The sequence below is a fragment of the Panthera uncia genome, unplaced genomic scaffold (assembly GCF_023721935.1).
Source record: "Panthera uncia isolate 11264 unplaced genomic scaffold, Puncia_PCG_1.0 HiC_scaffold_175, whole genome shotgun sequence".
Taxonomy (NCBI): domain Eukaryota; kingdom Metazoa; phylum Chordata; class Mammalia; order Carnivora; family Felidae; genus Panthera; species Panthera uncia.
In genome coordinates, this window is record NW_026058415.1 from 19,638 (window position 1) to 32,991 (window position 13,354).

A 13,354-nucleotide genomic window follows, 5' to 3' on the forward strand; every position below is an offset into this window, starting at 1 on the left:
TTTTGGTACTGCACTTCGTTTCTGTGTGTCTCCAGCTTAGCCTCAGATGAAGTTTATCTCTAAGTTATTTGTCAACGTCTTTACCTTCTTTTCCCAATAAGCCAATTTAAAACTCTTATTGGAGAGTAACTCTTGCCCTAGGAGGGCCAGATGAAATCTACTTTAACTTTTGTAACCCTCATTATATGAAAGATACATGCTAGAATTTTTTTATTCCTTCTGAGCGCCAGAGAAAACATTTAACATGTTTAGAAACTACTGTTGTACTATATCAGATGTTACACAGGGGTCTTAATATCTGTGTAGTATCTGATACTATATAACACCTACTATTGTATAAAATAGTCTTACTGATTTCTGTAAAATATCTGAGGTTGTGCAATATCTGATGTTAACATCTGATACTGCCAAATGGTCTGAATATCTGTACAACATCTGATATTGCACAATATTTGGTTTCAATTAAAAGAATTTCTTGTTTTTGTGACTATTAATTCAGTACAGGGTGTGGACATATGATCTATGACTACTGTTTCTAGATATAGAACTCTGCAGGGATTGGCCCATTCATGATGATTGAACTCTATTAAGAAATAGAATTATGACAGGGGCTTTATAGGTTTGAAGGTTGATTTATGTCTCTAATGGGTGAGTGGGATTTGAGACTTAAGGTGAAGCTCTTCAATGACATGGTCCCGAAGTACAACTGAAGCTGAATTTCACAACCCTCTGTCCATTCCTATGTGTGACTCACTGGTCTTATGTTGAATTGATAGATTTTTTTCCATTTCTTCTACTTTTAGATTTTTATGCTGGAGCTCAGCCTGAGATAACTTTTTCCAGCAAATGGTCTGAAGCTAAGTCTGAGTTCATAAAATCAATTTTTTAAAAATGAGGCCATTTTGCAGGTAACGGAACAAAAAAATCACATTTCCTCAGTTATCTGTTAGGCTAAATTCAGCATCTGAAATCTATGCTTTCATTAATATAGATGTGTCAGCCACAAATAATTCAACCCTTAAGTAATTGAATTTTTTCTTAACCTATACTGAGATGATATTGTTGATGTTATTTGTTCCTATAATATGAGCGTCATCGTAGTTTCCTGGAATAAAATCATAAATTACATAAAAAATAAAAATTATTTGGGTTTTTCAAATGCTATATATGTATGTGTGATAACAAATTATATATGTAGTACATAAAAACCCTATGAACTGCTTAATTTAACACATTTTTATGTATCTGGCTTTTTTTTTTTTTTTTTTGAACAAAAACTGAACTCTCTCCATGTTTACAAGGCAGTCTGGGATAACAAGCAAAATAAACAAGAGCCTTTCTGGATAAGCGTGTCCATATGCCAGTGTGGTTTAGGTCTCATTCAAGACACAAAATGCATTACCTCTGAAAAAATGAAGGAACATTTATTCGACAACCAGGAGAAATTCCACAGGATGTAGAGCGGGAATAATAATACATCACTTTGCGGTTTATTTTCAGTTTTTAAAAACAAGTCCAAGGAAGTTAAAATCCCCTTTTAATTAAGACGCTCAAAGAAATGACATGAGAAAAACTGATGCAAGGACTCCTTCAAGTTAGAATATGTGATACAAATATTTTCATCTTTTAACAGGGCAACCTGATGTGCTCACGTCTCAGTTCCAGGCTGCCTCCCTCAGCAGGAAACATCAGTATTTTATGAAGCCCGTTGGCAGTACTTTCCCCTCACCCTTGCTGTGCTTTCGTAGCACCTGTAGCCATAACCAGCACCTGCGGGCCTTGCTTGGTTGCCAGTTTCCTTCTCATTTCTTTGGAGTCTATTCAACTGCTGTGGTTTTACTTAGAAGTCGGTGCTTGCATTTATGATTTCCTGAGACTGGTTAAATAATCTTTCTCAGAAAACCGTGCCCATCTAGCTGTGAACAGCTCTCCTCCAAGAGTTGCTGACCGTAGTCTGGTCGGGTCATTGGGCTCGGACTTGACTTCCCAGCCATGCCTCCTCACTTCTTTCCCTAACCCTCCCTCTCTCACCCCCGCTTCAGGGACATCACTGCGTTCCCTTTAAAGAAGAGAGCACGCATGGGCTGGTCCAGTTAGAAAAAGATGAACGCTTCCCAGGGAACCTGTGCAGAGCTCCCATACGAACAACTCCTAGTTGTTGTTTCAGCAACTGATGTGGTAATGATTTTAAATAATAAACAGAAACAGACGGAATACTTCAAACTTGAGGAAGGTAATAATCTGTCGTGAAGACAGAAGTCCCTTCTTAGGGTTATAGATATGAAATTTGGGAACAAGAGTAACGCTGAATTTCTCGATTTGCGTGTACTTTTTTTTTCCACGATCATCATAACAGTGCAGCTTTGAGACAGAACAAAAATAGCTTTCAATGAGGTTTGGCAAGCCGTTTGAGGTGCTAAGGTAAAGAGAAGCATTGTTTTATGAAGTGGCTCATGTGGGTGTATATGTGTTGGTGGGCTGGGCCGCTGGCAATTCCATGGTCTTCGTCCGTATACCACTGCAGAGGAAGAAAAAGGTCAGAAGTAGGAAGCCAGTTGTCTCCTTTTTTGAAAAAAAAAATAATTCAAATAAGCTCTCAACAAGCATACATAGAATTAAAACATTATTTTAAGGATATACACATGTTCTAATGAAACTGTCCAAGTCCATTTTAAGATCTGGCTCAAAGGCCCCAGAACCACATCATGCATAGGAAAGAATGTTTATCCCATTAAGCACACTAGTTTTAATTAAGTGTTATCAAGTGTCAGATTACTCCTACACTGTAGTGAGAGAAACGATATTAGAATAAATGAGTTTGTTAAAAGCACTCATATGCACTCCTATGTTACCAAGGCGCTAGAAAAATCTATTTCAATATTTCATATATGTTTAACAGGAGGTCAAAAGTCAAATGTATTATTTGAAAACACACTTTGATTTTTCACTGGAATTTTCTATCTGTGTGTCTGATATTTATGAAAGAGCTGACCCGAGGCAAAAATTTATCAATTCATCCTACATTAAATAAGTGGGAAGTCACTACCGGGCAACCATAGAGTATGGAGACATAAATGAACTTTAAAAAATTGCCTAATTAAAGCATTGTTTCTCTTCTTTGAATAGTAGACAAATAAACCTCGACCTCTTAAAAGAATCTGACCCAAAAGATATATACCAGGTTTGGGGTTTGTTTTTTTCATTTGTTTGTTTTTGGTATCAAATAACTGCTCCACTCCCATATGGTGGGCACCCTTTGAACTGATCACAGAGCAAAGGGTGTGTGTGTGAGAAGACAGTGAAGGAAAGCAGGTTTTCTAGCTGATACAGGCAAGAAAGCGATTTACACAAAAATATTTAGTGTAACACACATACACGTACATATAAATATACACACATACATACATATTTATACGTTGGTTATATACACACACAATCTCTTTTTCCTTCTTGACCTGAAAAGGTCTATTGCAGAAAATGAATTTCACTTAATATCTAGAAGCATCCTTCTATATAGGCAACAACAGCTCTAGCCATTTCCAACTCCACAAAACAAGCCTAATTGTTCATTACCTGTGGCTGTTCAACAAAAGGTAACATTGTAATTGCAAAGCGGCAGCCGTGCTGATTATTAATGTCCCACTGGTGTTAGAATGGCTAGTAATACATCCTAGACAGAAATGGATTTCCATACTGGAGCTGAGCTATTATCATGCTGGTTCCACTTTAGAATTGGTCTGCCACACATTTACTAAGTGATTACTTTTGAATCAAAACAGGGAGAGACTGAACAACCACATGGATGGGAGAGCAGTGTTTTGACACTCCCCAGATATGCAATATTGTGCTTCTCAACCCCCAAGTCTTTAATAGTATTGAATACTACTCTGCCTATGGCTTTAAGGATATCACTTCCAGCTTCTTATTGGAAAAATAAAAACCCTTTTAATTCTGTCCCTGTGTCCTGGGGCTGCTTGAGGAGAAGGAGCCCAGAGAGGGGCAACTAGACCCCACCAGCAAGTTCCCTCCGTTTCCACCAAGTTTTGCTGTACCATTGCTTGGAAATCCACTCCGGCATCCACCAGGGCTTTGGAGATCTGAGCTGACTGCTGAAAGTGAACGTTATCTGCAAAGAGAGAAAGGAATCATAAAGTAACTAATAGCAGCTCCTTTTCTGATAGGAAGGGTGGGAAAGGCACAAGAAGAAAGGGACTATTTGAAGTTCTAGGACTTAGCATCCCATTTAGCCCAAGACAAGTGAGTTGTGGAAAGCAACACTGTTTTATTGAAGTAAATGTAACAGTCTTGCCCCTCATGCTTTTGTTTTGTCAGTAGTGAAATTGCAAACCTGTCTGTGATACTAAAAAGTCTAATTAACTGAAACTCACCATCTGCTGTTCCATGAATAAGGAGGTACTCAACTTGTTTAAAATTTTCAGCTCTGCTCATGACTGTTGAATTCTGGAATTGGGAAAAAGAATGTCATTATTCAAAAAAAGATCTGCCATAAACTGATTTTTCACTTCAGTTTACAAAATAAAATGTTTTCAGCTGGGGCCCCCTTTGATACAAAATATAGCAAACCGATATTTAAGCAAATGCTGTCTCCATGCATGGCAGAATGCACAGCATGCCCTGTGCCTGGGAGACAGGACTGGAAAGGGAGGATGTCACATCTTCCCTGCACACGCAGGCAGAGGGCACCTGCCACCAGGGCTGCAGGCAAAACCCCTTGAGTCCCAGATCCCAGATTGGCTGTGTCCTATGCATTAGCACAGGGCAGAGTCTCATATTAGCAATGTATGTTCCATGGGCTTATGCTGTAGTTCAGCCAAAAAGTGTATTGCCATGGCAACCATGTGTCACATGGTGCCATACATGCTACATTTCAAAGAGCCTGTACATAGCATTTGCAACTGAACATACTCTGCAATATGTCACATGAACTTTGGTCCACATTGCTAGGCAATGAATGAGGAGCAAGTATTACCTCTTTTGGAACAGATGTTTCAAGCCTAGGCAAATGTAACATATGGGAGGGGAAAGGGGTGAAAAAGATCAAGAGTGGCCTCAGAAAATCAGTGGGTTGTTGTTATCTGCCTCATTCTGTATTAGGGAAAATCCTGCTATCGGATCAAGCCATTCCCAAATCAGCCAGAGAAATAGGGCAAAACATTGAGAGGTTAGCTTTTTGAAGACTGGCCTCAGGCAGGCAGGACTTCTAGGATGGGGGCGGGGCCTTCATGGTCATCTCCTCTTGGTTTGGGGACGTTTACAAAGCTGGGATGAAGGTACAAGTGTCACACAGACATCCTAGTGCCTTTGGGAGGGGGGTGAGCTGGAGTTGGCTTCTATTGTTTCCTTATGGGTCGGACAGAGGAAGGGCCAGTCGTCTTCCCACAGCTTCAAAAATCATCCAGCTATGTCTTCAGCATCTCGGGAAGTCCAAGTCAACGTTACGAGTGCCAAGGTTTGTATTCCACAGACATCTTTGTAGCTAATGCCAGCTTCGTATTTTTTGATGGGAACCCCGAAGGTCTGGCAGGAAGGGGATGGGGCTAATGTGAGAGGCTTTGTGTTCTATCCCGTTTCAACATCGGTGAGCTGTGCACCTGGAGGCATGCTGCTCCCTGAATCCTGTTTTCTGTGAAATGGGAATATTTGTAAAAACGCTGCTCTGCTCAATCCTGCCAACATTTCTGTGAAAGAGGTCTGTAGAAACCCTCCTTTCTCCATGGAGGCTCCCAAATTCAGAAGTGAGGAACTTGCACTAGGTTACACCTGTAGGAAGTGTCCGCTGGGCACGGAGTCTGACGGCAGAGGCTTTCGCTTGCCTTGCCGGGCTGAGGCCACTAAAATTCCCAGCAGCTCATGATGTGGTCTTCCAGCAGAGGAGCAGGGAGAAACAGGCTGTTAAGTGACGGTCGTGGAATCTGTAACGCGCAAGGACACCGGGTATCCTTCGCGCTGGGTTCCCACGCCTTCTCAGGATGAACTAAGCGAGAGGGAGCTGGTCTGCACAGCCCTGCGAGACTCGGCAGGCGTGTTTTCCCACGAGGCCGCTGATGCGGAGCCCTGAGCGGTTTCTTCTCGCCAGAGAGGGAAGGGTCGAAATCACTCTCCCCCGAAGCACAGAGTAGGATTCAAAGCTTGAGGAGCTGGAGGCTGGGGCTTGAACACTGCCCGCGAACAGGGAACGGCCGTCGGTAACGGGAGCCCCAGGCCCTGGCGCTCCCGTCGGCGTCCCCCTGAGCAATCCTTGCTGCCAGCCCTGCTCATGCCCGGCGGCTTCCTCCACGTCGGGCCGCCCCCCATGAAATCCAGCGCTCTGCTCACCCACCGCGCTCAACTTCGCCGCCGAGACCTGACCCACAGGGACAGCCCCGGCACTTCACCTCACCTCCCAAAGCCCCCACGGGGCCTTCCTGGCTTGGCAGCGTGAACAGCAAAAGCTGCTCCCACAACCTCCACGAGCCATAAAACTGAGAAATGTCATTGAAACACGGAGTAATAGTTAGGAGACATATAAATACTCAGGACAGTTAGCAAGGAATGTGATAACTACTGGAGTTTGGACCAAAACAGTTTCTGGCTGCCTTTTTTTTTTTTTTTTTTTCTTAAATGGAGTGAATACAGGCTGAAAGAAGACAATTTTTATAAACAAGTAAAACCCTGAGCCTAAGATAAATGTTGTGATGTACACACTGTAGCTGTGATGAACTAGACATGGTGAGAAATGCAACATACTGAGAAAAAGACGAAAACTGTGATAAAAGTGTCATGATGCAAATTGTTTTACATTAACAATATTACACTACAAAGAAAGAAAGACAAATACTTTAATGCGGCAAGAGAAAAATAAAACAAAAGCTTCCCCTGCAACTGGGAGGTAGGTGTGCCTTTTCCATGCACGGTCCCCCTGCTCCCAGGGACAAGCCTCAAGAGGGGCCTCCCTGCTCCAGGTGGACGGCTGGGCAGGAGCGGGCGGCCTGGAGGCCCACACCCGCTTTCAGGCCCTCAGGCTGCAGAGAGCCTTTCTCCCCCTACCACCCCCGGCCCAAAGACGTGGCCGCATCACCCTTGCCTCTGGCACCACGGATCATCCGCTACTAGACCCAAGAATCCTGGCTTCTCAATCAAGACAGACCCTGGGCTGTCCCCTGTGTGGGACACTTGAACCTGTGGAAGGCCTCGCCCCAAGCCAGAGGAAGAGAGGACATGTTCACTGAACATGTGGTTAATGATCAGAAATAATATCATTGTGCTATTTTAACCCACTGGGATAGGATAATCCCCATTTGCCTATCGATGGCAACAGAAATAGCAAAGGAAATGGATGACTAAGTTAGAAGCCGAATAGTCTATCACCAGCTACTAAAAAGGAAGCTCAGAGTGATAAATGGGCGAGGATGCAATGGTGGTGCGGTTGGCACTCTCCCGAGGCTAGAAACTTCCGGAGAGCCCCGCTGTCAGCAACAGTCTGGCAAAACGAAGTGGGAAGGATTGGTCCAGTGGCTGTGCCGATTCCACAGCATCTCTGTGAGGAGCTTTTCCTTCAGCCCTAAGAAGAACCATCTGTAGCTGCTTGTTGGATCATGCTGGTTCCTCAGTCACCTTCCAACAAATACATCTTTGTATTTTTGAAATAAAGAGAGAGCTGATGAGAACGGGGAAGGAGTGTAAGAAACAGAAGTTCTGACAATTTGAAGCTACCCTTTGTGCCATCGAGGAACCAGAAGGACAGTCTGCTTCCTGAGGATGACGGTGGCAGTTGCCACATTTTGAAAGCTGACTTCGTGGCAGGTGCAGGTGTATCATTCAGTCCTGTCAATAACCCTGTGGGGTAGGCTTGACTATCCCCATTATCCAGATGAGGAAACTGAGGCTCAGAGAAATCAAGTAATCTCTCCAAGCTCATACTGCTAGTCACGGTGGAAGTCAAATCTGAGTACAGGTCTAACTCCAAAGTCTCTCCCCTTAGCGTTATGTCCCAATGTCCCTTCACATCCCAGCCAGCAAACTCATCACCATTTCCACATTTCTGTAGAAAAAGCAAACAGCCACTGGTCTAACAGCCAGCCAGCACCTCAGTGAGCTATTACGGGCATACCGACTTCCTCCATGCATTCCCCAGCTTGCAACCAAAACCTCGTAAAGAGCATGAACTAATGCTAATTTGGGAAGCACCATTAACGCCACAGAAAACAGAGGCCACGGAAATGTGTTAAGAAAAAAAAAATGAATCCAACCCGATCTGTCGGATGTTTTACTTGTTTACGTCTATCAAACAACTGTATCCATGAGATGCCAAGGAAAGAGAACCCATCAACCCGACAGGGGGCCCTACCTCAGGCCTCACCAAGCAACACTGGCTTCTTTAAAGATCACACAGCAGTCAACATTTTATCAGCACTCAACAAACAAGTTAAGGTTTGGCTTAAATCTGAAGGTCTCTCTCCCTTTGGCATATTCTGGGATAATAGAACAAATGTCAAATCAGTACAAGATGGCATATTTACAAAATTGCACCCTGTTTTGCATAACCTAACGATGCAGCAGTTCTTAAGGATTGAACATTTCAAATCTGCTAGCAGAAGACTGCCAAATCTATGACTGTTTCATACACTTGCCAAAAGCCTATCAAATTTTGAGCAAAATGCAAAATAAATCTCCTCTACAAGTTAAATCAGTCCCTTCTGTGTGTTCCAGGCTGCCCTCTTCTCTTGGCAACAAGGCTCAGGACTTGGGCCCCATTTCTCTTGCCCTTGATCTTCTGCCTCTCTCTGTGCATACTCATAAATCCATTCCCGCCCCAGTCTATGTCCTGCCTTACAGGCCACCATTTGGCCTGCTCTTCCCACAGCCCTGCCTCCATGGTATCTGTCAGTTCCTCCAACCTGCTTCACAAATCCCCAGGAAACCAGCTGTACCTGCTACTCATGTGTGTGCTGCCCTGTCTGCCTCGTCCCTCTCTGCAACCTACGGAGAGTGTCTGCGGCCTCCCTCTTTATTTCCGAAATCTTTCTTTATTGGCTTCACATAAGCGCCCCACCCTTTCCCACCCCTCAGTCTCTATATGTATGTAACGTTTTTGTGCCTCAGGTTCAGTGTCAGTAAAAGGAAGATAATCAGAGCACTTATCTCAGAGAACGTGAGGGAGAACTGAACAGAATAATCCACGTAAAGACCTTAGAAGAGTGTCTGGCCATAGAAGCAAGCACTGAATGAATGAGTGAAAACAATGAATGAAATAAATGAAACTGGACGCCCCTACATATGCACACCATTTGAGAGGGCTTGGGAGGGAAAGGTGAAATCCTAACTTCTTGGCCACTTCCTTTCCCTGCCCTACATGCTCGGAAGCTACAAAATTCCTGGGGCTCATCACAATTTGGAAGCCGCTGGTCTTTTCCACACATACGGGGTACTCTGTCATATTTGAGTTCATAGTTTATTACCTACTCTCTCTTAATTCTCTTTGAAAATTTTGTGTGCATGCTTTATCTCACCAACAAGTTAATAAACTTCTGAACAATTAAAATACCAGGCACTTTGAATGGGTGAGTGAAAGTCTACTACATGTTATTTTTTTAATAGGTGTGATTAAAAGACCTATGACTGACCATATGAAAGACCACTCATCAGTGTTAGTGAGAAACATACTCCTCAAGGTGTGGCTGCAGCTGCGATTTGCTTTTTTGCCAGTGGGGCTGAGGGTTTTCTCATTGCCTATCTGATTCCTCTGCTCAAATCTGTCACCATTTTGGTCTGCTGTGGACTGAAACTCACTGTTTCAGTGAAAAGATGTTTCCACAGGCTTCACTGCCTTTAAAAGTGCTCCTGCCTTGCCACTTGGCAGTAGGTGGTTGATTATCTACAAAGGGTTTTAGGGAGTCACTGTTCGTATCACTGCTTTGGGTCTGAGCCTTAGTCCTAGGGTCTGCTAATCTATATGGCAGCTTTGTAAGAATAGGAAAATGAATTCCTTCTGGTTCTATGCAGCCCCAGAGGTGCCTGTCTTAGTGAATGGAGCATAGACTGCTTTTAGCAGTGCACAAGCTGAACAACTATACATGGCATCCCTACCTGTTCCATTTGTGTACACAAATGGTTTCTCAAATTCCCTTTCCTAAATCATAAGTAGGACCTTTACTTCATACAATGTGCTTCTCTTGGTGATGTGGATTTCTCTAAATTCTTCCAAATCCGGGTTATCAGTGACCTAATAATGAATCCTTTTTCTCATTCTTTTTAAATTAAAAATCGTCTTCTCTTATAAAGGCTATAATAATCCTGGCTACTGATTGATGATTCATTAGCTGCAAATGTAAACAAAGATCAGGGACTTGCTTATTACACACTTTGGTCCTTCCTGTCCTGGATGTATTGAAGAGAGTCCGTGGGTCAGACTAAATGGGAACCATTTTCAAAATATCTCCTTCTGACCCACAGACATGCACAGGGTACTGAAAGCCTCTAAGGAATTGTCTTCTTTGTCTTTTCCAAAAGGGTGGGAGGAGGGAGGGAGGGAGAGAAGCAGAGAGAGAGAAATAAAAACAACCTGGGAAAGAAAAGTAAAAGATGGGGTCCAGAGGGGCAGCTGGGGCCTCAGAGGAAAATAGAATCTTTGAATGTATTCTTGCCAGAGACAAAAGCACAGGCTTATTTAAAAAACAAAGGAGGGCAGCTTTATTCTAAAGCCTGCTGTGCACCAAATATAGGCACTTAGATTCAGCTCTCCACACTCTGAGGAAGCAACTTACCAGGGTGGAAACAATTCAGTGAACGCGTTTGCCTCACTTTCCCTACACACCTTAACTCTCACCCGCCCAAATCATTCCTCTGAGTAACACATTGGGAACCTTTAGCGCCCTGGTACTGGCAGTTTTAATGTGTCCATTGCCAGCACTGAATTTTGTGCCAAGAAAACTCGACTCCTGGCGTGGAAGGATTAAACAGTCCTCGGGTGCCATCTGTACAGTGAAGTGTAAGAGTGACTCTGTGCACCCAGTGTGCGCGTGTTGCCATTGGCAGTGGGAAGGGACTTCTATTTACATGACGACCTCATGCAGCGAACACCTAAGGGGAGAGATGAACGTGGTCACCTCGGGGCAAGCAGAGGTGAGGAAGAGCGGGATCCATGTGGGAACGAGGAGCGTATAGGAAAATCCGGAGAACGATGCAGGATGAAACGGTAGATTAAAATCCATCATCCTAGCGGGGGAGGGCTGGCCCAAGAGGAAACGCCTTGGTGGCTGATGTTCATCGAGGGAAGTTAGGGTAGGTGGCGTGGACTTCCCTGGACGTCAGGGTTTGGACTTGACCCTGTGCTTCTAGGTTCAAAGACTGTTCAGAACGGGATTTTTAAAATGAACTTTTGACTTAACATCCAGCAGATTCTAGAGTCAGGGTTAGGGTCCTGGACAGTACACCTCGGTTCCAGGAGTTTTTAGTACTTTGGGATATTTTGGAAAACCCTTCAGCAACCCAGCAAATATGCCATACCGTAAGCGTCCTGGTCAAGTTACGGACAAGAAAACTCCAGATGGAAAATGAGAGAAGTGATGGAGACATGCGATTTTTGTAAGAATTGTTTTTCTTCAAAAAGTTCTTACATTAAATCAGGGAAGGTTTTCAGGTTCATATTGGGTAATCTAAAGAACACAATGTCCAGTAAAGACTTGAACAGTTAATAATAGTGCTGAGGGGAAAAGGGACTACAAAATAACCATAAATTCAAGATAACTTGAAGAGTAAGAGATATACGAGAAAACGTCCTAAGAGCCAAAGGGGATGTCAGTCCACCAGAAGAAGAGTACAGATTTCCTAGTAAATGGATATATAGGGGCAACGACATTCCAGGCATAAGGAACAGAACAGGGAAAAGTCCAGAAATATTCAGAGAGCAGTGACCATTGCAAGCGAACTAGACCACTGTGAGAAGGAGGCTGACCACGTGGTTAAAGACTGAGGGTTGGATTCAGTTGAGTCACACAAAAGATCCATGAAAGTGTTGTATGTGAGAATGTGGGGATTAATCTCACACCTCTTTGTGGTATAGACTGGAGTGTAGAAAGACAAGCGAAGGGGACACCAATTGGGTTATTATTACAAAAGCAGGTAGTCATGTGACAGCAGCAAAGTGGTGCCAAAGAAAGGAAAGGATGTCTACAGCAGCTTATCGGATGTGGAGGAGACAGAATGGGAAGAATTGAGTCCAAAGTATTAGGAGGGACAACCAGTGGAAATGGGGACAACCTGACTATGGGACCGCTTTGCAGTGGAAGATGATTTGTGCATGTCACATTACAGGTCGTCACTTTCCTATCTCGACCGAAAAACAGATGAAAACACACACGCAGGCCCAGACACAGCCACACGCTCCTCCCTGCACGGCCTCTGCCTTGAGCCTTCACAAATAAAGCACAAAGGGAGAAAACTAAACTGTGTATACTTAAGTTGCAAAACTCGACATTTTATTTGAGTTTTATTGTGTTTTGACCACACGGATTCAGAATCTATAGCAATGGCGGCGCCTTACGGAAACGTACAAATACCGCTCAGAAGCCCGTGTACAGAGACTCGTGGCACAGATGAGAAATCTTGGTAACTTACTCCTCTTTTTGTTTTTCTTGCTTTTTAATTCACTGTCCTGAGAAGAGTTTTGAATTTCCCTCAGAGAACGTAAACACGAGATGATTTACTTTGTCATCTGCAAGTTTTGGCGTTTTCAACAAACGTGACAGATAGACTCAGGAAAGTTTTGGAAGGGCCCAAGTGCCACACAGGTCCCTAGACTTAGGCTAGCACTCCTGGCGACACCAGTGTGGCACCAGAGACAGTGCTCTGGCTCCGCCATGGCATCCACACTAGCACAGGCTGCTGCCAATGAGCATTGCTTCCGGGCCACATTCTAAATGCTACAGCTTGTCTGAAGAGCAACCTTCCCACTTGTCTCCCATCAGCCAGCCATGTTGGATGCTATTCAGTAATGTGGGTTCAAGGGCTTTGCAGGGCGTTGCCCAACTGTACCTACTCGTCACCTGTTTTACTCAAACCTGGTTCGAACAAACTGTACATAGTTGGTATGAAGAAGAAAATCATAGGCTTGTACGTACATCTTAATTATGATAATACCATAGACATTTTAATATATAGCTAAAGGTTTAGAGAGTCTTCTGGGCTCTAAAGGAATATGTTGAATTTGACATGTTTTCTAAATGAAATTTTTATAATTAAAGTAATTATCTGGTGTTGCTTTGTATTTCCAAATGAATGCATATTGTGACCTATATAGCATACGATAAAGACTGTAATTATGCAGAATATAGTAGGGGAAGCTATTGGAGTATCT

The 13,354-nt window shown here is 43.5% G+C and overlaps 1 protein-coding gene across 1 annotated transcript in view; it reads right to left on the reverse strand.

Annotated features, from left to right (window-relative positions):
• Window positions 1-1,398: 1,398 nt before the first annotated feature.
• LOC125917356 (dipeptidyl peptidase 4) overlaps window positions 1,399-13,354 on the reverse strand; it is a 78,675-nt gene continuing 66,719 nt past the window's right edge. Inside the window, exons 24-26 of the mRNA XM_049623580.1 lie at window positions 4,389-4,461; window positions 4,053-4,126; window positions 1,399-2,518 (exon numbers count right to left, since the gene is read on the reverse strand). Of these exons, the coding sequence (XP_049479537.1) occupies window positions 2,417-2,518; window positions 4,053-4,126; window positions 4,389-4,461 (249 nt within the window). The 3' untranslated portion in view covers window positions 1,399-2,416. The remainder of the gene's footprint in view (window positions 2,519-4,052; window positions 4,127-4,388; window positions 4,462-13,354) is intronic.